Source organism: Lathamus discolor, chromosome 4 (genome assembly GCF_037157495.1).
Source record: "Lathamus discolor isolate bLatDis1 chromosome 4, bLatDis1.hap1, whole genome shotgun sequence".
Classification (NCBI taxonomy): domain Eukaryota; kingdom Metazoa; phylum Chordata; class Aves; order Psittaciformes; family Psittacidae; genus Lathamus; species Lathamus discolor.
The window spans coordinates 31409077-31431582 of NC_088887.1; the positions used below are offsets into that span (position 1 = coordinate 31409077).

The following is a 22506-nucleotide window of genomic DNA, read 5'->3' on the forward strand; positions in this document are numbered from 1 at the left end:
GAGGACCTGCTTCTCACAGCAAAGGCTTCATGCACTGGTTGGTCACCAACAAGCATGATCTTCGTGGAAGGGAAAGAAAAGGCAGACTGTGGGCACTAAGTAGCCTGACAGCTTGGCAGACCTTTCTCACTGACTGCTCAGTTCTCAGCCTTTCATGCCACACCAGCCAAAGGAATCATTATTCTTATCATTATTATTATTATTATCATCATCTTCTTCTTCTTCACCATCATCATCATCATCATTATTCTGCATAGCTCATTTTTACTCTTCTGTATGGGTCGACAAAGATCGAGCTGCACCAATGCTTACCCCTAAGGAAGCCCAGCAGTGCTCTTTCACGGTATAAGAAATTGCAGTAATAAGCATAAAGAGTAATACTCAGCACCTGACAGGATGATTGATGTAAGCTGTCAGCCAATATTTGACTTTCCAGGCGAGATTAGATTTAGCATTTAATTTAATATAAACACAAAGCGTGCAGTACAAGGCACTTATTTAACAGACAGTTGCTTACAGCCTTATGCAGGCTAGAGACTAACACTTTAAGCTCTCTCTGCTCCTTACAAGAGTGTTATCATACTTTCCAGTGGAGTTTTAAAATCCTGAGTGTTATCGTGAATCTCATTAGAGAAGGGCACAGGAAAGGTAAGTTTCTGTTGGTAATTCTTTATTTCTTATTGAAAAAGCACAGTAATTTTTGTTCTGAATTCAAGGAAAAAGCAGATTTTACAAAGTTTCAAGACAGTCTGCATTTGGTTTTGTCCATAGCTTGTTTACTTTAGATTACCTTTATCCCCTATGTTTGAGTGTGAGTATATAATTGCAGAGATCTACATGCATGTGTACCTGCACCCTTCTGTGTGTGTGTGCACGCTGATATTGCAAAGTTAGTCCAACAAGTAAGAGGTAGGTAGACTGCTGAACTCCAGTTTGAAAGACACTGCAGTTTCTTATTAGTGATGAAAATTCACTATCTCTTACCATAGACCTCAGTAAGCTCATCACTGCTTGAAGACTGCACTGAGATCAAGTGACTTTTTTTAGAAGCTTTTGCCCTTTGTGTAGAGCTTGGTTGGCCTGAAGCATTAAAGGACAGATATTATAGAGGAGCATCAGACTGAAATATTGTAAAACACCCTTCACTTTCTGCAGGCTAGGAAGCTGCAATCCAGTCAAACCCTCCTCTTTATGTAGGAAAGGCAGAGGGCAGTGGTACTTCTCAGAGCTTCCTGAGAGCTCCTTCACTGGAGTCAGTATGTGCCAGTTTCTGCCCCAGATCTAGCTCAGTTCAAGCAGGACCAGATGGATCAGGGAGAGTGACTGGATCAGGGGACAATTTGGACTGACAAGTGATCAGCTGCTGAGTAGGTATCTTTCCCTCATCTTTCCCCATTGCTCTGTTCAAGGGTTAACAGCCTGGGAGCCTCAGTGAGATCCTTCTCCCACCCTTTGCCCCTCTGCTAGCAACACTAGCAACACTGAAACCCGGCCTTTGAGAATGTCTCCTGTGGGACAGAGACCTGATTCATGCTTTTCTGAACAGCAGCTGGGTCTGACTGTGGCAAGGTTTGGGATAGCTGGAAGAGGGGCAGGACAGATGTGGCTCTGCAGCACTACTCAGCATCCCTGCCCCTTTGGGATGGCTGACCCTAACGACCCATGAAGCTATTTCAGGTATGAGGGCTCTGCTTCCTTGTCCCTTTTCTATCAGGCTACCATTTAGGAGTTAGATGTCTGGCTTTTATGCTCCCACAGTCTCATCTGAGATTGTATGGGTACACCAGCCTTCACCCCAGATGTAACATCTGACACCAAACAAGTAAGGGGGGAATCACACCCCTCCCTGAGAGACCCTAGGCAGCTGCCTGTAGTGGCAACGTGCCAGCCCTAACACAGGACCCAGTATGTACATTGTCTTCTGGGCAAAATGCTTCTTCACTCTGTTTTGCCTCAGTAGGGAAGGCGGGGTGCCTCAATCCCTGTAACGTGGGTCATGGGGGCCCATGCTAACTGGTCTTCACCAAGATGTATCTGGCTTCCCATAGGCTAAAAGTGACCCAAGTGAGAGAAGGAATAAGACCTCCTTGGGTCTCTGAACATACTGAACTTCTCAGAGATGCATATTCTCAGCTGATCTAAAATTAGTACTTCACTTTCAAGTGGCAGGTGGCAAGTACTATTAGCCAACTGTCATAATGCAGACAAAAGAAAGCAATGTAACTGTTTCAGCATAGATATTTACTTAAAATAAATATTGTGTTGTCTTTACAGCTGTAATTTGCAAGGATGAATGAGATACAAAACTTCACTTGGGCAGTAGAAGATATTTTCAAGGAAACTTTTCTCACTTACATGAATGGCTGGAGGAGAAACATGACGGAAGCAGCAGATAAATTGCAAGCCAAGGTTGATGCTGAAAACTTTGACTATGTTATTCTTTATTTAATGGTGATGATTGGGATGTTCTCCTTCATTATTGTGGCAATCTTGGTGAGTACTGTGAAGTCAAAGAGGCGAGAGCACTCCAATGATCCCTATCATCAGTACATTGTTGAGGACTGGGGTGAGAAGTATAAAAGCCAGGTTCTGAATCGAGAAGACCTCAAGTGTGTGATCCATGAAAACCCAGGTGCAAGGGACAAAACAAGCCCTGGATCACCTTGACTTTTTGAAAACATCTGCAATGAGGAAATCACAAAGCCACGTGCAGGGAACTCACTGGAATTACAAACAGATGTGAAACTGTTCATTAAATTAACAGACAGGACAATGCGAAACAGAGCGCTGAGGAAATCAACATTACTGCTTCCCATGAGGACTCTGGCACGGCTGCTCAGGGAACACCCAAGAAAAATGCATGATTGTGCTTTGCTTTGATACTCTGTTCTTCAGGAAAAATAAAACCAAGAGAATGAGTGAATGAATTACTTTTTCAAGCCTTTTTTTTTTAATCCAGAAGCAGATCTGGATGTTCCCAGAACAGAATAACTGTGAATTAGTGGCCAAAAGTGTTGATTGAGATCCAAACTGTATGACTTGAGCCCATCTTAAAAATAACTTAAAGATGTGCAGTAAAATACCAAAATCTCCATTTATTGACTGAACAATGTGTTATGGTATGAATCATAGGAGGTAACCTATACCTAACATATTCATTCCAAACTATTTTCTTAATGATCTGTCTCCTTTTTTTATTTCATTATTCATTGGCAGCAAAGATTGAGTCATGGTCTTCTGACAAGGTCTGGTTTACAGCAGTAGAGCTGCTAAGCTCATGTCCTGGTTGTATAGGCCAGCTTCCAGAGGTTCATTATCTGTCCTCAAGTCCATAACTGGCCAACCTGTCTCTTCTGCTGCTCCTCGGTTCTCCAGAGTAATCTGTCTACCTGGGGTGCAAGCTGTGTGATGGAGGTGTTGGTTACATCCCATCAGCCAGGGCTCAGTCTAAACCACTGAGATCCTGCCTTCTGGCTTTCAGAGGAGGAATTTCTAGACCCAGCTACCAAAGCTGTCCCATTGTCATGCTTCCTAAGGGATTTCCATGGCAGGTACTCGTTTCCAATGGCTAGGAAATGGGTTTTCAAGATTGTTTGTCTTCTCCTGTGCTGCTGAAGTATCACAAAGCCTGCTCTTCGGAAATAATGAGAAGCAGAACTGGTGACACTTCTGGTATTAAAACATGCTTCATTTTGTAGGTTTAGTTCCTATTCACGTTGCCAGACTTAAATTGCTGAAGCTAAAAGTTCCCATGCTGGCTGTCTGTCTTGTGGGCTTGTTGTTTGTTTTTAGAAAGTTTTGGCTGAAACACTTCAGCCATATCTGGCACTACAGTTCTAACAATTTTGTTTTGCTCATGTTAAAAAGAAATGAAATGGGCTTCTCTTGGGAAGCTTTGGCTTGTTTTGGAGACTGGTCTCGAGATAGGGCACAGTAGCTGCTGTCACGCTCCCGATCTGCCTTTTGCTGGCATAGGAATAAGCCTTTGACACATCTCAGCCTGTGAGGGCTGGGGAGGACTTGTCAGGTCCCAGCACACAGCCCTGTGGGGAGCCTCTCTTCCCCAGCATGCCCCCTTTCCCCCACCTCCCCAGGTGGTCTGTGAGTGTCTGCCAGCTCCCCTGCTCCCACCATGGGTGTGCTCCACAACCAGGCTGCAAGGCTTCCCTTCCTCTCAGTGCCCACCGGCTGCAAAAGCACATACTGGGCTGCAAGATACAGGGCTGCACTGAGCGGGCAGTGGGGCCAGCTGCGCCTCGTGCTATGGCCACACTACACTCATGGAGAGCCCCTTTTGGCAACGTACAGCCGGAGGACCATGCCTGGGGCACTTGTGCGGCTGCACCAGCATCCCCAGCAGCTGCCAGAACCGCTCAGGTCCTACTTGCTCTGGTGAAACCAGGCAGCAGCTCCCACCTCTGGCCTGGCCTCGGTGGCAGGCAGCACCTGAGGCTGTGGCCAGGCTGCATGGGTCGTTGCACAACCTGGGCTAGTGGAAGGTGTCCCTGCCCATGGAAGTGGGTTGGCCCCGGATGATCTTTAAGGTCCCTTCCAACCCAAACCACTCTGACGCTATGGGGACCTGGCCGGCTTTGCCCTTGCACCTACACCCCTGGGGGATGTGGGAACTGCTTTACCTCACAGTTACTATTTCTGGAGTAAAACACACGGGGCGCCTCCTGCTCCGGCCAGGCGGCTGCCGGGACAGGACCCGGCTGGGGGACAGGCGCAAGGGCGCCGCAAGGGTACGCGGCCGCTCCGGTCCCTGCCGCGGCCGCTCCTGGGAGATGTAGTTTGTGGCGCCCTGCCGCCCGGAGCCATGGCCGCGCCGTGAGGTAGGAGACGCGTCCGCTGGGCCTCCGCACACCCCCTCCTCCGCGCGGCCGGCCGCGGCGCCCTGCGGGTTGGAACCGGGCTGCGGGGCGGCCGGGAGAGATCGGACAGAAGCGGAGCGGTCCCCGTTTCCCCCCGGCCCGGCCTGCGGTGCTGCCTCCCGCCTGCTCGCCTGCCTGCCAGCCCCAGAACCCTCACTCCCCTCGGCCTTCCCCTGCTTCCTGCCTGTTCTGCTGCCCCCGGCTAGAGCGTACCTTCATTTACCCGGCCTCCTGCCCCGCTTTCTTGCTTTCCTCGGCCCTGCCGCCCCTCCGCCTGCCTCCCCGCCTGTCTGACCCCGGCATCGTCCCGCTTCCTGCCCCGGCCCCTGAGGCCCGAGGATGTGCGAGGCGGCAACAGAAGCTCGCTCGTAATAACCCGTGGCCTCCCGGCTGCCTCTCAGACGAGGGACTGTGTGGTTTACAAGCTGCCGGAGGCATGCTCGTTGGCCCTAAACCACGGGCAGGCCTGATATGGCAGTCTCCCTGCAGCGTACAGGGCAGGGCCACCTGGAACTGTGCTTTACTCTGTATGGATCTGCCGAGTTTTATTGTGTTCTAAGAAACAAAATGAAGTGAATAAGTAAGAAAGAGGGATCTGAAGATACCATTTGTTGATAAAGTTTGGTATGGGTTGCTGGCTGTCCTGGGCATTGGTGCTGCAGGAACCAGCACAGGTGCCAGGGCAGAGGTGGGGTAGGGATGGAGGTGGGGGGCCTGCCAGCCCAGCAGACCCTCTTAAGGCAAGGTGGTAGCAGCAAGCAAGGGCCTGCAGCTTGCAAGATCGCTGGTATGTGGCTGAAAGGGTGCCCTGGAGAGCCACAGTGGAACAGTCAGATGTGCTGCTGACATTTTTGGGTTTGGTTTGGTTTGATATCATTTTAATCCAGGTGCCATGATCAGTACATCCCTTCTGCTCTGTTCTTATTTTCCAGCGTTTGGAGCATGTGAGGAGCTGCCAAAGGAAATCTCTAATTTTAATTTCTGCTTCTTCAGGTATGAGTATCTTATATGGCCTTAGGTTCCTTGAGTTGGTGTTAGTTTACGAACTTCTTCATCACTGACAGTACTGTAAACTGAATGATTACACAGGTCTTTTTATGGAGTGATGTCTTTACCCACCTACACATAGAGAGGCAGTAAATGTATGCAAGTCTTAGTGCTTCTGATTTAGTATGACTACTGCATCTTGTGGCAGTGGTCTATGAAGGATTCTTAGCACAGCAGCTCTGGCTCTTGGTTGCTTCCACTGTGTTTCTTTGCAGCCTGGGCTGCAGCAATTTTGCTTTTCCATATTGCTGTGTTTCCCCATGACCCAGTAGTCTTTTTTTTTTTTTGTTTAAGAAAGCTTGATCTTGTCTTGCAGATGCTGAGCCTGAAGCATAACACAGCGCGTCACATATAGTGGTGACGCCTCCAGTGACTGTCCATGCGGGAAACACTGGCTTTGCTTCCTGAAATGTGTGCATTAAAGAAAACAGTAATGAAACAGGTGGAATGAAACCACTTTTCTAGCTCAGGACATTCTCAGCCATCGCACCATTTTAAATGCAGTCACATAGCCCTCAGAAAGCTCACTGCTTTCTGAGGCCTTGGGGCTGGTGACTTTTATAGCTTTTCACAAAGTGGATAAAATGGAGTTGCTCAGAAATCCCTAGTAGACAAAATAGTATCTCGAGTCCCATTTTGTTGGGTAGATGGAGTTATTGGCAGGCTGAGTGAGACATTCAGCCAAGACAACTCAAGTGGGTTTGTGAGCACCCAGATGCCTGTGTAGATGTTTTCTGGTGCATTCAGGCCAGTTGATACTCTGCTGCTGCATAAGCAAACAATGGCATGAGTGGCAGGGCTGTGATGTGGTTGCTGTGGTAGACTGGAGCTGTAATTCAGTGGCTGAGAGACCTGGATTCAATTCTTTGCTCTACCACAGGCTTCCCTTCTGACTGGGGCCCAGCTCCTCAGTCTGTCTGGGGTGGTCTGGCTTGCACAACACAGCGTTGTGCAGATATCCTGGGGCTGGTATCAGCCAAAGTCTAGCTCTGGGACTTGGTGCAGCCCTCCCTGGTTGCTCTTTAACCCTGCTGAGGATACGAACCTCTAGGGCCATGTTGGTGACCCTCTTTGCCTGCTCTGGACCAAGAAGACCTCACAATATTTGAAGCTAATGGAGGATTGCTGGTACAGCACTGAGGTGTGTGATATAGGCAGACCTCCCTTTCCCATCTGCAGTAGTTGTTTCTGCTTCACAAAGGAGGAAAATACACTAGTGACTGTGAGGTGCAATCATGGTGAAGGTCATCAATACATGTTAGAGTGATACTGTTTTATCCCCACCCTGCACTGGAGTCTGTAAGTACGTGATGGCTAGCTTATGGAGTCTCAGGCAGGGCTTCAGGCAGAGTCTAGTGCTCCTGTTTCTTTCTCACGTGGCTCAACATGAGACCTCCTTGCTTGTGAGTGAAGGTAATAGTGACCTTCTGTGGGGCCCAGTCTCTGTTCCCAGTAGTGCTGTTAAGGGAGCTTACATTTTCCTGGAGAACGAACAATGCCTGACTGTAGATGTGTTCTGAACTCCTATCTGTGCCTTATCTGTCTCTGAAAAGGCAAACATGAAACTTCAGCTGTTTATTTGCCTGCATGCTTTTAAGATATCACAACCTTGAAAGTACAGTGTCTGAACTTTTGCTTTGGAATTGACGACAATCTCAGTGCTAACAAATGTTTCTCAAATGTGAATGAATCCTGCCTTTTTCTCTCCTCTTCCGACTTTCTTCTTCCTATCCCATGCCCCAGCTCCACCAGTTTTTTTCTGTCCCGGTGTTTCAGCTGTATTTAATAAGGTCTGGATCAAGATGGAGACCAGAAGAGTCAAGAGACAAAATGGGAAGAAGTGCTTGACCACAGGGGGCTGGTGGCACAGGATGTGGGAATGCAGCGAGCAGAGAGTGGTGGCTTCACTGCTCAGTTCCAGCTGCAGAAGACACTGTGAGGACAAGCCATCAAGAGTGTCAGCTCTTACAGGAAACATTTTGGATCAAAACACCACTCTTCAGAATAAATGGAGAATTCCTTTCCTTCCCATCCTTTGTGACTTCAGTGCAGCTACTCCTGGTGGATACAGAATTCAGGCGAATTCAGGCAGATTCAGGCTCATGTCTCAGCACAGCGGAAATATTACAAAAGTGTTGTGCTGAATGCTTAAATAATTGGCTCACAAGCAAGAGCATTCACAGGAGTGCACACTGTGATACACATTATACACTGCTTCTTGCTGGTGGGACAGTACCCTGCAATCAGACCCCACAGATGGGCTCACATAATGTTTGCTGAGTCAAAAACTTTTTCTGTACATAAAAAATCACTAAAACCCCATTTTCAGCAGTGTATGCCAGATGCTGGCATGTGTTTGAATGGCTGAATTCTTGCCTTTTTACAACATGTTGCAAAATTGATTCTGACTGAAGCACAGAATTTACAGCAATTTAGGAGAAGAGCAAAGGCTGTTGCTGATGAGGCTCCCATCCATGTCAGCATTTTGAGATGAGGACACACTAGCTGGGCAGTGCAGTCCCTTCAGATAAGGCCAGGCTTGTGTAACTTGAGTTTCATTGAGAAGCGTGTAGGCTTCTGAACCATGCACTGAGAACCTGATTCTGCTGTAATGCAGGATTTTTGCTGTGCCCATCTAGCAGGGGACTTTAGCTCTTACCAGTCACTGAAATTCTGAAGGAAAGATCAGAAGTTAAAATGCTTTATTTTGGGGGATTCCTTTATTTTAGATTGATTATAAGGAGGAAGTTCTTTCCTGCTAGGGTGGTGAGGCACTGGAATAGGTTGCCCAGGGAGGTTGTGAATGCTCCATCCCTCGCAGTGTTCAAGGCCAGGTTGGACGAAGCCTTGGGTGACATGGTTTAGTGTGAGGTGTCCCTGCCCATGCGAGGGGGGTTGGAACTAGATGATCGTAAGGTCGTTTCCAACCCTAACTATTCTATGATTCTATGGAGGTGTAACACTACTGACTCGTTAGTTCATAGTTGCCCTGACATTTTATCAACAGAAGGGAGCTGCACAACTTGGGATCGACACAATAAAAACTGAATGACAATTGAGTTGGCCACACCACTGCTTTAGTTCGATCTCAGTAACAGAGATCTCTCGTGGTGTTTCTTCATGGGGATGTTTTCAGGGTGGTCTCTGCAGGGTGAAGATTTTGCAGCTGAGGGAAGAGGAGAAAGGACAGCCTAGCTGGAGAAATAAGGGCATCTATGAAGAAGCTGGCTGAGCGTCGCAGGAGCTGCAGGAACATTTTCTTGACTCCTTGTTTCTGAAGAAAGGTCAGCAGCAGCTATTGTGGTGTGATGGTGATTTATTCAGCTCAGCTGCTGGTGAAGGTCTGGACTGAGCTGGAAGGCTTCTTCCTGCTTTTTGACAGTGACTCTGTTGTTGCACATACAGGAAACACCTCGAAGGGGTCAAGCAGGGAAATATGCTTAATTTGAAATCCGGTAGGTGACATGGTGTCAGTGCTGGTGGAGCAGCAAGCAGAGACTCGAGGGCAGTGCTGTGGCTGCAGCCTTCAGCATCCCTGCTAGCATTTCTCACCTCCAAAGTTCAGCTCTGAAATACATGTTGACCACTCAAGGGATCCAGTGAGTGGTTGGTTTGCCTTTGTGTTATAGGCTGCATGGAAAATGCAATTTATTAGTAAATCAGAGAACTGATAAACAATACTAGATACTAGGATTCATTAGGCATTCAGGCTCCAAACAGGGCAGGTGAGCTTAAAAACGACAAGACTGCGCTTCTTTCACTTCTGCCTGCTAGATCTCAGACCTCAGTGAGGTGGTGTGATGTGCAAACGTGTCAAGCTGCTGAAAACAGCCAACACTGTGTTTTCAGTTGGGCAGCTGCTGTGATGTGCTGCACTCGGTGGAAGCCCAGCCTGCACTGTGCGCAAGCGTGGCACCTGCCCGGGGCCTGTCAGACCCCTGTCCTTCAGCAGCATGGACGTTGCTCCTGTCACTCAGCTCCAAAAGGTCGATGTAGGTCATTTCTGGACTGCATGGCTCTGAGATGCTGCCAGGCGCTTCACAGCAGTGAGTTTGTCAGGTGCAGGGTTGACGTGCTGAGCAGAAACAGACCGGCTAATTCGTTTTCAATTTCCTTTTCTTGAAGATGCTCCTGCCCTGTTCTGTGCCTGTACAAGTGTGACACTCATTGGTGCGGGGTGCAGCTTGCTGCGGGACAGGCAATACCATCACGAAGCCAAGATGGTGGCATTTAACTGGAAGGTGAGGATGTTTCGCATTCATAAATGGGGACTCAGAGGTGGTTGGATGTTTACGCATGTAAGATGTGGTTGGGTTTGTCCTGTGTTTAAAGGTGGCTTCCTTGCCTAGGTAAAGGTTATTTAACCACCACACTGTCTGCACCTCAGGGACAGAGGACTCCTTATGCTGTCCTTTCTTGCCATACGTGCTTGCCCCTTGCAGACTGGCCCCTGTACTTGCTGTTGGGGCCTCACACTTGTGCTGATAGGCAAGCTCTGCTCTGCTTGCCTCTGCTCCTCCCGTCTTCCCCTTTCCAGGCATTTCTCTGGCTTTCATTTCATTATTGGAGAGTGTTTTCTCTGCTGTGTCTTTCAGTGCACGGGGGACATAACCACTCTGCAAGATATGTGCGTTTGAGGAAGTACGTCATGCATTAACAATTTAGCATGTTAAACCATTTATCAAGAAAGCCAAGCCTTGGCTTTATCTTCCTGGTGGTGCAGAACTGTGCTCAAAAGAGATTGCCACTTATAGTATGTGGGGAGATTGACAGAGGATGGTCGGTTTTTGTAGAATTAGAGGGGAGTGTCCTGATGTCAAAGGTAACGTGCAACTTGTAGAGATCAGTGTTATGAAAGACCCCACCTGAGCCTCTGATTTGTGGCCTTTAAGGGAGCACACTAATGGTGTATGGATACAAGGGTTTTTCTAAATTCAGTAATTTAACAATGGCCCAACAGCTTTATGAGGTGCTGGGAAGCCTGCTAAGGGTACAGAGGGGTATTGGGAAGCTTGCTAACGGGGAGCTGGCACTGTGAACCTGCTGTGCACCACTGAAAGGCACGACTGATCCTGCTGCTCAGGTGGCTGCTTGAAACAGTAGCCTGGGAAGTTCATGTGCCTTCAATATCCTACTGGAATTGACATCTTTCACTGAGTGGCTGTGCCACTCGTATTTGTATTTTGAGTTCACAGTGTTATTCTGTTCCATTGTTATTGTTCCATTTGCATTTTACTTTCCACTCCATGTGCACTTACAGTAGCATGCTTTTATAACGTTGAAATATGTTGTGCAATTTTGGTGATTCCAGGCATTAAAAACTCCTGAAACTGAATCATAGGAGGCTGTGTTTTTTTTTACTTTTCTTCCGGTTTAAAGGCATTTATCTATTCCTTCCAAATCTGGTCAAGTTAATTGCAAAACTACCATGGAAAATTTCTAGGAGCCCAGAAGTGTGTTTGGTGATCACATCTGATAGCTGATACGGATCTGTGCATATGTGCACTTATGTGAGAACTATTCAGAAGTGTTTCCACTTCTACAGTTATCCTGAGGTACTCAGTTATTCCCCCTTTTTAGCTCCAGATGGTGCCAATATTCTGTTTGCTGTAAAGCAAGCAAAAGCAGCAAAGACCAGTTCAGAGGGGCTTTGTATATAAACTTGAGTGAACTTAGTTTTGCCTTTTGCCCTAGACGTTGATCTGCCTAGTTTAAAAGTTTCCTGCAGGAAGAAAAGCATGAACGGAGGAGCATTACCGTAGCTTTGAATAATGCTGTTCCTGTAGGAAGCTGTATAGCATCCCTGTAGATACATTTTTAATTGTCCAAGTGTTCCAGTAACTGCCTTAAATACATTATTTTGCATTTCAGGCTTTGGAGAATTTCCCATTGCTGATGTACATTTTGGCAGCTAAAACATTGATTCTTTGCTTGGCATTTGCTGGAGTAAAAATGTACCAGAGCAAAAAAATTGAAGAAAAACTGAAGAGGCAACGTGAAGAGAAATTGAAAGCAGAAGCAGAGAAGAAGGATGACTGAAAAGTCTTTCAGGTATAGAATTTGATATCCTGGTGTCCACTAATGGCATTGACATGTTAATCCCATTATGTTTTTACTTGAATGCATTTGGATCATGCAATTAGAACTATCACCGTCATCTGAGTTCTTACAAAGTTTGTCTCCTGTGATGTTTCAGTGTATTTGCACACCTATATCGTGCCCATTCTTTGTAGGAACTGCAGTTCCCACCAGAAGACTTGGCAGTCATGGTTTGTGATTTAAGAGATCTTAGCACAGTGTTCCTTCTCTGCTCTTTATCTCCACCCAACCAATTGCACAGGAAGTCCTGATGTTTAGAGATGGTTAAATTGGGAAAAAAATGCATGTGAAGCATGCCAGATGGAATGATACAGTAAGACCTCTTTGCTTAAGACACATACTTAAGATAGAAAAGAATCTGCCACTCCATATTAGTTAAATGCACGATAGGTTATAGAGAGTTCAGCTGGAAGGGCCAACTTTCATGCCGTGGAACTTATCAAGGTATCAGAAATGCTACAGAGTGTGCTATGTAACATCCACCATATATAATTCACTGAGAAAAGTGGACACCTTTCTGCATAAAAAAGCAAAGTGATCATGATAAAATTTTCTAGTTTGGGGTTTTCATTCCACATGGTGCTAAAGTCCTTCCCTCTGTTCTCAATGTTTAAGCAATCATTGCCCTACTGCATCAAGTCCATTAGCAAAATGAGTGCTGCCTAGTGCTAAGATGATACTCCCTGACTTGTTTGGTATGTGATTTTTTTGTATCGGTTTGTTTCACATCTCTCTGTTCTGCAGCAAAATGGGAATTCTATTCTTGCCTGCCCTTTGGAAGCTCAGTGGGAGTTTGATGTAGTGTTACTGTCTATTAAACTAAAAAATTTACTTTCCCCTGTTGAGGTCGTCACCTCACATCTGAAGAGAATTTCAGTTTTAGAAATGTTTACTAATTTGTTTTGAAACCTCTCACTTTTATTTTTTACAACAGTGGAAATTTTGACTAGAAATGGGGCCCTGGGAATGACAATAGGAACAAAGTGGTTCATATGTGTAGGAATAAACAACAAAACTAAAGGTGGTTTTCAATTTCCTGTTTACATCAGGTTGAGGACTTTTCTCTGGGCAGACTTCTGCCATTTTTAACTTATTTTATATCGGTTTCACTAGCCACTGGAAAATGCTGTGAGAACACTGCTTTCTGGTTTTGCAGGGTCAGTTATATGGAGTTTTATTGCTAAACAAATGAGAGGTGGGCTGCCCTGCAAGTGAACAAGCCTGCCATCTGTAATGAGGAGACCATACCATGTTGTGCATGGGTATGCATTGGGTCCCAGGGAGTTGTCTTTACCAGAGTCCGTAGCCCAAGGGATTGCACCAGGGTAGTGAGCTTATCCCACAAGACCTCTTGTGTCCAGCATGTGACATTGGCCTTGAATGACTGGCTTTAAAGAATCCCTTATATTGCAGTAGGTGCCCTACTTGCCCAGTCACCCCATGTTGCGCAGCAATGGCCCAGTCTTTCCTAAATTCTACCATCTCTTGGGCTGTCTGCCATGTCTTTCTATAATGGGCTTGCAAGAAGGGGTAAATTCTCCTACCCTAAAAATGTTCTCCGGTGTCAGCACCTCAGGGCTGTGATTAGCTCTGACTGTAGCATGCCACGTGAGCAGGCGGATTTAGCCCATGTGCTGCCAGTATATCATGCCTGTTCTCACTGCTGATTCTCCACCCTGCAGATTTTCTGACACTTGGCAGCTTGCACTGGATTCCTTTCCTGGAAGAACGAAGCCTTCCTGTAGATGAAGGATGTGTCAAAGGAATAAAACCCTCAAGAGTAACATTCACTTAAGCTGTATCTTAAGTTTTTATATATACAGCAAAATAGCTAAGCCTCTATTTATGCAATAAAAAATCCTTTGTTAAAAAAAGTAATGGCTTGGTTGCTGCTTACTCAAATGATACAGTTAGAGCAGCAGGGGAGGCAGTTTTTAAAGATTAGCTGCAAGCAGGTGGCTGGTTTTAAAGAGAAAACCACTCTGAATTCATCATGGGTGTGTACGCAGTTCAGGGGCAGGCAGAAGGAAATGGGAAGGGCTCTATGCAGCTTCTTTAGAGCAACTGCTTTCTGCAAGGGTGTAAATCTGAGACTTGTGGACCCTTTGTTGAATCCAGATGAACAAACCCAGGAGAGCAGCTTTTCCAGGCAGGTCTTTCTCAAACTATTTTCTGTACCTAGGACTTCCTCAGGTAACACAAATCGGTGTCACTTTTGGTGACAGTTCATGCTAGGAGGTTTATTTTACTGTTTTGCTGTGCATAGTATCTGGAAGTATGTATGGCTCTCTACTACTTGGCCTATGAAGCAGAAAGGATTTTCATCAATACTGCTAGCTATTCCTGCATGTCCTGTCCCATGTTAGCATGGAGGACAAGCTAATTTCATCTTTGTAGGTTAATCAACAGAGCAGATTTTTTTGGCAGAAGTAAAGGCTTAGGCATGTATATCAGTGCCAACAGGTACATCTTCCTTCGTGTTCCCCTTCATGTTTCCATTATAAAGCACTTCCTAGATCCTTGTGTCTCCTGGAAGTTAAGATGAAGCTGAAATCTGACAGTGGAGCAGGGGGAGGAGGGAAGAGGAGAGGTGGGGGGCCCTTGGTGAAGCCATGGGGTCCACCAGGATATGGTAAGCCTCTGGGATGGCTCGCTCCTGCCCAGTCCCTGTGACTGCAGGCTGAGGTGCCTACTGTGGTCACACCAGCACAGGCTGCTGCAATGTCCATCTCTCAAGTACTACCTGACTAGGTTTGTGTGCAGCTGATATGGCTGATGCTCAGAGAGCTCTTGCTTTGGTGGAGTTACTCACTGGGAGCTGCAGTGATTTTTTAAATCTTGCTGTTCATGCAGTCACCTTGGTGACTGGGAAGTATTGCAGAAACCCTTTCCAGGGATACAGCAGTACCCTTGCTGCAGAAGCCTCGACTGCCAGGGTAGGGAGTTCGTAGTGCCATTGTAAACCAGCAGCTCCCCTCTACCATCTCAGCAGTCATCTATCTATGCAAGGGTGGAATTGGACGGTAATTTGATTAAATGGCTCTTCTGTGTTCAGTGAGAACTGACTCTGCTAACCACCTCCATTAAACAGCTATTGAGGGAAATGCACCAAGGTACTTAGCTAAGCCACACGCTGAAACTGTAACAGGAAATTATCAATCCTGTGTAGTCTCCACCAGCTTCAAAAGTAAGCAGTGCCTTGGCTCTGGGCAGTGCCTCTTTGCCTTTGAATATTGGCCCCAGTCGATTTTTATAGACTCTCAACCAAGAGCAGATTTTTCTAGACCAAACTAATAATGAGCTTTTTTTGTTTGCTTTTTAAACTGAAAGCAGGGGTATTCTCTGCTTCAACCGTTTGTTCTTTAATCAGTATCAGTGGTACACAAGCTCCACTTTGCAGCAAGTAATTTAGCATCAGAGCAATTGGGCACCAACCGGGCACCATTTAGCACCCAAAGCAATCAAGACTGGCATTAAAATGAGATGGTCCTACCTTGCCTTGTGTGTCTAAGGCTTTAAATCTGGTCCAGTCTGGCTGCTTTTTTCCTTAACTTTGGAGTAGGGCTACGGCACAGATAACCCCCAGAGCCGGCTGATATCCTAGAGTTTCCCTTACCTCAATCAATATCTTACATACCAGGGTAGAGTTGTGATCTACGCTATCATTGGGTAGGTTATAGCAGGGGCATCCTGTGTGCCACAGTTGCGGCTTTGAACAAGAAAATATGCTGACACTGGGGGGAGACAGCAGCTCACATTTGTTTCAGTTTCTTGTTCAGAAACCAGCTGGGGACCTTGAAGTCTGGTTTCTTACTGAAAGCGGGGTTATGTGATTAGTCCGAGGAAGTTTAAAAGAGGAATAGAGAAACAGATTCCTCTTTTAAACTTCCAGAAACTTTCAGAGTGCTTCTGCAAGTGAGAGCGAGGCAGCAAAGATAAAGAGCCCTGAAGTGCTCACTCTGATTGGGTGTGCAGCTTGTTAGATTGCAGGGGATATACACAGGATCCTTGAGTAGATGTTCTCATCCCAAAGGGCAAGCCAGGCAACACTCTCCTGGTACCTACAGAACTTCAGAGTCCCTCCTTCTCCTCTGTTCCAGAAAAAATACTCTTCAAAAGGAGCATCCATATTGTATAGATGGGCAGCTTAACCTTGCACAGTGCCTCACTTGCATAGGTCTTTCACTATCAGAAGCTGTCATTGTCATCAGTGCCAACTGCTGAAGACAGAAAGTAAAAGGATTACTAACTCTTAAACTTCTGGTGTTTGCACCTTTAAGCTTTCTTTTGGTGAGATGAAGGCCATGTGTTTTTAAACAAAGGCCAAAATCCTTGTTTAGTAATAAAGAAATAAGCTGTTGGGAGTTTGGGGGGGGACCTCTCTCAGGTGCTGTGGTTACTTAAGTGGCTACTGGAATAGGTCTTTTCCATGCTGAAGGAGCTCAGTGGCTGAGGGGTATCTGTGGTCCTTAAAGTGAAAAACAAGTATAGAAGCATTCGACAGGAGTGTTTTCTCATTCTCCATTTCAGACTTTGGCTGAAATGAACTCAGCTTGATTTACTACCACTGAACACTTAGTCTGAAGGCCATGAGACTTTTGCCAGAAACACAACAGCACTGTTGCTGGAGGAAAGCAGAGCTCCCTGAACAGTGCCCCAGGGCAGGAGAGATTGCTCTCAAGCCACTGTGCTGCAAGTAAGGGAGCTAAATACTTTTCAGCTTTTCAAGATCATAACATGCAAACAACTGTTTCCAACATTTCCTTCCTCACTTTTTCTCTTGGGGATAGCAAATCCAACTGTTTTTTTCTTACTCTTCTCAGTAAGGTCCCAGATGGCAAATATTCCATCTGGGGTAGAGTCCTTCAATGTTCTCTTTGATCCCAGCTCTAACCTGTGACTCTCAATGAGCATCTCTTTCTACCTGCAGACTGTCAACCCCCTTGGCCTCAATTCTGGCCAAACAGAAGCACTGCAGTCCCCTTTCCAGCTCCATCAGGGGAGAAACAAGTAGACTAAGCTGAAACAAACCTCATTTCTTTCAGCCTTCACCAGTTCTTCACAGTCTTTGCGAAATCGCTTCCAAAGATGCATCAACTTGTTGCACCATCTCCCTATTTATTAACTGTGTACTAACCTCATCCTCCAAGTCAAATTTAGTGAGAAGCTGATAGACCTCACAGGAAGGAGTTGACTACCCTGTGACAGTCTTGTGTCTGACACACTCCTGATAAAGTGGAAAGCAAAGAAAGGTGCAACCTACATGAGCGTGCAGAGGCAGGTCAGACAGAATTTCTAAAACCTGAGTTTAAGTTTCCTCCTTGAACATGTGCCAAAAGCCATTTTGACTAGGCTGACTCTACATGACTGTGGGGACTTGGAGGTAGCTGGATATTTATGCGCAATCCATGTCACTCCACAGTTTGCCTTTGCCTTTTGAAGCTGGTTTGTTTGGCTACTGGAGCAAGCCCAGCATATAATCTAGACTCAGATGGGCCTTGATTGACATATGTGTGTACCAGTCTTGGGAATAATCAGAGCACCAGCTGGCCCTTCTCCAGCTGAATACAGAAATACCTGGTAGTTGCCAGAACAGTTACCCTGTAGCAACAGGCTCCTCGTATGTTCCTGTAGAGAAAAAGTTTGTTTGGGCACAAATAAGTGATTAGGCATGTATTCATGTGTATCTCCATATGGCATGGATTTTTCCTTCTGTGAATCTGATGAGGGAGTTATTGAAAATGTCTGTGTGTACTGGCATCAAAGGCTGCCTGACTGAGAGACTGTTTCCAGTCTATCCAAAGGCTCTTGAGATGGCTGTCACAGAGCAGAGAATGTAAATAGTTTCTTCCTATTTTCACTAGAAACACAGCATGACTGACTTTCTTTATTAATCTCTTTTTTTCCTGGGCTTCATCAGATTTGTTGGTTTTGCTCTCCAATGCCTCAGCTTCTAACAGTGGTACTTTCCTAGTCCTATGGCTCTTTTGACTTACTGTGACTCATAGTCCTCTGGCCTAAACTCAGGCTAATTTCCTGGCCTAGTGTTTCTCATTGATTTGAGGAGGCTTAGAGCTAGCCAACAGGAAATGTCAGACACTGACACTTAGGTGCCGTTTAAGTCATATAAATGAATATAGCCCTAACATGTATTTGTTTTCAGAAAGAGTTTTCTTAGTTTGTATTTTTTACATAGAACATCATTCCCTTTTGTCTCCTTTCCTCTGTGTATGTCTCTCCATATCTCCTCTGCATGGTCACTGCAGAAGGAAACATCAAGGAAGAAGTTCACAGAGACAGAGGCTGGGCTTTGAGCAATGTTGATTGCCTTTCCACTACCTACCTACCCAGCCTTCTCCCAGTACTCAGGCATGGCACAAAATGGGCCCACTCTGCCTGCTCAGTCAACAGAAGCTCACACCTTGTGTCCTATCATTGCATCCTTGGCTTAGACCTCTGTGACCCAAGTGCATTTGTCCTGTCCCCACCCTGGACTGCAGCATGCTATTAGGACAGAGGGCTTGAAAATAGGGACAAAAATGTGTTGAGCCAATCAGTGCAGGCTGGCTTCATGAGCTGGAGGAAAAGAAATTCTTTTTTCCTCATGAAGATGAGGCTTGGAAAAGCATTTAGAAGTAATTAGTCAATGAGACATCATGAAAATTCAGGTGATTTGCATTCCAGCTAGCTTGGAGCAGAGGGACATCTGTTATAGCTTCTTCATCAACATATGCATTTGCATCTTCTCTCCTCTTTATGCAAAAATACTTTAATCATTTTATTCTGGTGGTGCATTTCAGGCACACAGAGGGAGTCCTGTGTGGGAACAGAGAGATTTGCTTTGACATCCTGCAGTGGTCAAGTGTACAAGTGCAAACCTGATAAAATAATAAGTACTTAAAACCCTACCAAGAAGATATTAGACTCATGCATGTTATTTCAAGTGCTCTTAAATAAGGTGCATGCTATTTGGTAACATCCTCCTATTAGCTTGTTTAGTCATATGTTAAAGGAATTGCTTGTCATCCTAAATTACCAGTTGAGTCAGAACCGTACGAGCCACAATATTTTTCTGCGGTACAAAGGATTACAGCGTTTTATAGAAAACATGGGTTGTAATTACACTTTGCAGCAGCAAAGGGGGAGGGAGGAAGAAAGAAGAGGACTCATCTCAGGGGATTTTATATAAAATACCAAAGTTCATTTGATTTCAGATGAACTTAGCTCCTTATTGTGCCTAGGGGTTTCCAAACACATTAAGTAGAGCTGCGTAGAAAAGTTTTGCCAGCCCCCAACCTCCCACCTGGAGGCTGGGAAGAGTGAAGGTGTTTAGTGAGGCTTCCCCATACCTTTGCAGGAAAAGGATGCTTGCTGTCTAGGAGATATGGCACCAAACACTTCCTCTTTCGTCATGCTTGTTTCCGTGAAACCCTTCATGGAGGCTTCATCCTCGTTTTACCGAAGAATACAATCCCGAAAAGACTGATAAATCCCTGTGACACAAACAATTTCCTTTTGATACTTCCTTGTTGCTAAAATGGATGAAAAGCAGGTGATTCTGTACCTGGTCCCATGGACTCCACTGTGAATTAGGGTTGGCAGAAGACACACCCTACCAATGAAGAAGTGTTGCAATGCAGCCCTAAATCTGCAGCTGTGTAAGCCATGACAGCAGAGACTGGTAAGGCTGACTTGCAGTGAGGCCTTACTGGGACTGGCACTATGCTCCATGGAGCTTTGGTCTCATTCTTCTTCATGTGAACCCAGAACACAGCAATGAAGTCATCAGGTTTGTGCTGATTTTGACTATAGCACGCTGTTACTTCAATTAGTACAGTGACAATTAGCATAGTGCAGTGTCATGGGGTGAAGGTAAACAGTCATTGGGAAAATGGGGTGTGCATCATTTATTTCTTAAGAAAAACAAGCTACAGTGCAATTATTGCCTACCTGGTGATAAAGAGGCACTGAGCCTATTTCTTTCCTCATGCTGATTTCATACCACTTCATATTCATTGATATTTAGTCAACCAATTGCTCCTTCAAGCCAATGTGAAATTCTCTTCAGGCTCATGGTGTCAAAACAATAAAAACAAAGTCTCTCCCCTTTCCCCTGTGCACTTGAAGCAACTAATTTTCCATTCTCTGCTGCATCCAGAGTTGTGAAAAATGAGCAGATGTCTTTGCTGATGAATATGAAGTGAATGTGATTATTTTTCTCTGCATATTTACATCTCAGCTCTAGAGAGTTACACGTGTGGATTTTTCTGAAGGTAGATGAGACTCCCTATTTTAGATATCTCTCTGCCACTCCTCATCACAATGCTTGTTCTGTTGGTTTTCACACACAGGAATAAAACTGCACAGATCTGCCTCACTGTATTGAAATGTTTTAGTGAAACTGTGAATCATCTCATAACTTTTTATGATCTTAGTTCTCTTAGAAGTACACAATAAACCCATACCCAGTAATGAGCAACACAGAGATTGCAAACTGGGATCCACTTTCGAAAGACCAAATTGTTCAATGAACTTGAAAAAACTGCTGTTAAGAAATACTTCTTTGCATCGCTCATAGCTAATGTTTTGAACATGAGAAATCATTACATCTCAGTAAACACTGTCATGGATTAAAAAAGTCTCCAATGATGAGTACCATATTTTATCCTCAGAGCTCTTCAAGCTTTAAAGCCTGAACCAACTACTAATTGTTAGGCTTCAAAAGGAACTCCCCTTTTAGGAAAATATATTTTACCTGTCACTGAAATGTTTCTTGCAGGCCATTGTTGCAAGCCAGGTGCTCAGTGTAATGAACTACTGAGCTGATATCAGATGTTAATGCATATATGATAGGAAAGTCACATTAAATTCTTCAGACTTCTTTAAGCTGTGAATTCTGGTGCCAGTCATGGTCCAGCATATTCCCTGCTCAGGAGCAGATCTCCCATTGGCATCAAAGACAGGCTTGACCTACAGAATTGACTTCGCAGCCCAGGCTTTCTCAAAATTGAGGGCATTTACACCTGAGGTGTGGTCTTATGACTCTCATAAAAGATGAATTTGTGCAGAAGGCTGGCTAAACTGGATCTGAGGCATGCTTTGGCCCATTTTTTTGAGAGGGGAAATTAACTGTCTCTTCACAGCCCAAACATAGCACATGTCAACCTAGTCATGGAATACTCCTAAAATGAAACATTTGCATTTAAATCTTTTATTAGTGCTATTGATATGTGGTCTGTTAGGTTTTTACACTCTTTGAAGGAAAGAGGTTGGCAAGGCTGGAGCAGGATAGCTTATTCGACACTAATCAAAACACATCTGAAGCCTGACTGCAGGAAGAGCCATTTAAGAAAGTGTACCAAGGTAGTAGTTCTCCCATCTCTTCACTCTGTTAAATGCTGCATTCCATTTGTTTGGGGTCATGTTCTCCAGTCCTTTAACAATCAAATCACTCAGGAGGATACACCTGTAGGAGTGGGTCCTCTCAAAAGACCTCAGAGAAAACTTATTCCTATTGTTTATAATAAACCATTTCAAAGAAGACCACGCAACGTCCATCGGGTAGAGGTAGTTGAAGGATGCAGGCACAACAAGAAGTTCATGGCCATTGGCTCTAGCAACTTCGGGGCAATACTTAATGCTGGCTGTGTGGATCGCTGGTAGGGCTGGTGGCAGAGTTTCTGTCTCCATCTCCTTGCCATCTTTTGCCCCCACATGCCTCAGCTGTGTTTTATCCCTCGTCACAATTACACACTTCCCATGGGATGTAGTCAGAGACTCACACAATTCCTGAAAAGCCCTATTCTGCTGATGGGTGGGCAGATCACCTCTTAATAGCAGTTTGTACTGCCAAGGCACCCACCCTTGGCAGCTGCCAGCGTGAACAAGCGTCCATATTGGCCAACGCAGGTCAGCTTCCTCAGATGATTTTTCTCCTGTTATAAGACTCTCTGGAATATCTGTTTCCCCTAAAAAAACAGTGTTGAAGCCATTGAACTGCAGTGTCCTCAGAGATCTTAAATACTTCAGGCACTGCTGCTTTTGAGCAGCATCAGAACAGCCCCTGGGAAGTACATGCCGGAGGAGCGGATTTGCGAAGCGCTGCATGCCTGTACGCTGGTGTCTCAAGGCTCATGCGGGATGCTTGCAGAGGTCACAATGTGCCCGTTGTCCCGGTGTTACTCTGCAGTGTAACAGCTAACCTGCAGCAGCATCACAGGGGCTTTCAGGTGGTTGATTTAAAGGTATCTTGGAAAACAAAGCCTAAGCTTTGAGACCAGTGGTAGAAATCATTTCCTCCTCCCTGGCAAGTATGTCCCCTTGTGGAAGATGTGGCCTTGAAATCCCCCAGGTGGAGGTGGGGGATGAATCCCAGGTGTCTTATTATTGGGGAAGGAGGACTTCTGGACCCCCATATGCACCTCTCTGCTGGGCAGGCCCAATCACAGCAGCATTGTGAGGTGCTGCATGGTGCCTGGCAGCCACC

General features: G+C 45.6%; 3 protein-coding genes across 16 annotated transcripts in view; 2 read left to right on the plus strand and 1 right to left on the minus strand.

Moving 5' to 3' along the window:
* Nucleotides 1-2905, plus strand: part of KCNE2 (potassium voltage-gated channel subfamily E regulatory subunit 2) — a 111425-nt gene extending 108520 nt beyond the window's left edge. For 7 of the 9 annotated variants that reach the window (XM_065676897.1, XM_065676898.1, XM_065676900.1 and 4 more), the window contains one exon: nucleotides 2275-2905. In XM_065676897.1, the coding sequence (XP_065532969.1) occupies nucleotides 2290-2667 (378 nt within the window). In that variant the 5' untranslated portion in view covers nucleotides 2275-2289 and the 3' untranslated portion in view covers nucleotides 2668-2905. Of the gene's footprint in view, nucleotides 1-531; nucleotides 1368-1549; nucleotides 1678-2274 lie in introns of those variants that run through there. The other 2 variants (XM_065676903.1, XM_065676904.1) reach the window with 2 other exon arrangements.
* A 1706-nt stretch (nucleotides 2906-4611) lies between these two features.
* The window catches only part of SMIM11 (small integral membrane protein 11), a 34533-nt gene continuing 16638 nt past the window's right edge, over nucleotides 4612-22506 (plus strand). For 2 of the 6 annotated variants that reach the window (XM_065676909.1, XM_065676908.1), the window contains exons 1-4: nucleotides 4613-4835; nucleotides 5807-5867; nucleotides 10047-10162; nucleotides 11793-11972. In XM_065676909.1, coding sequence (XP_065532981.1) covers nucleotides 10142-10162; nucleotides 11793-11960 — 189 coding nt within the window. In that variant the 5' untranslated portion in view covers nucleotides 4613-4835; nucleotides 5807-5867; nucleotides 10047-10141 and the 3' untranslated portion in view covers nucleotides 11961-11972. Of the gene's footprint in view, nucleotides 4836-5806; nucleotides 5868-10046; nucleotides 10163-11792; nucleotides 11973-12635; nucleotides 13283-13702; nucleotides 13895-19377; nucleotides 20614-22506 lie in introns of those variants that run through there. The other 4 variants (XR_010612207.1, XR_010612208.1, XM_065676910.1 and 1 more) reach the window with 4 other exon arrangements.
* On the minus strand, nucleotides 21366-22127 carry C4H21orf140 (chromosome 4 C21orf140 homolog). Its single transcript, XM_065676890.1, has one exon. It carries the CDS (start codon nucleotides 22125-22127, stop codon nucleotides 21366-21368), a length of 762 nt encoding a protein of 253 aa, XP_065532962.1.

What these genes read in the sequence shown, in the direction of transcription:
- C4H21orf140 (XM_065676890.1), bottom strand. Translation starts at nt 22,127, where the DNA reads ATGCAGCGCTTCGCAAATCCGCTCCTCCGGCATGTACTTCCCAGGGGC.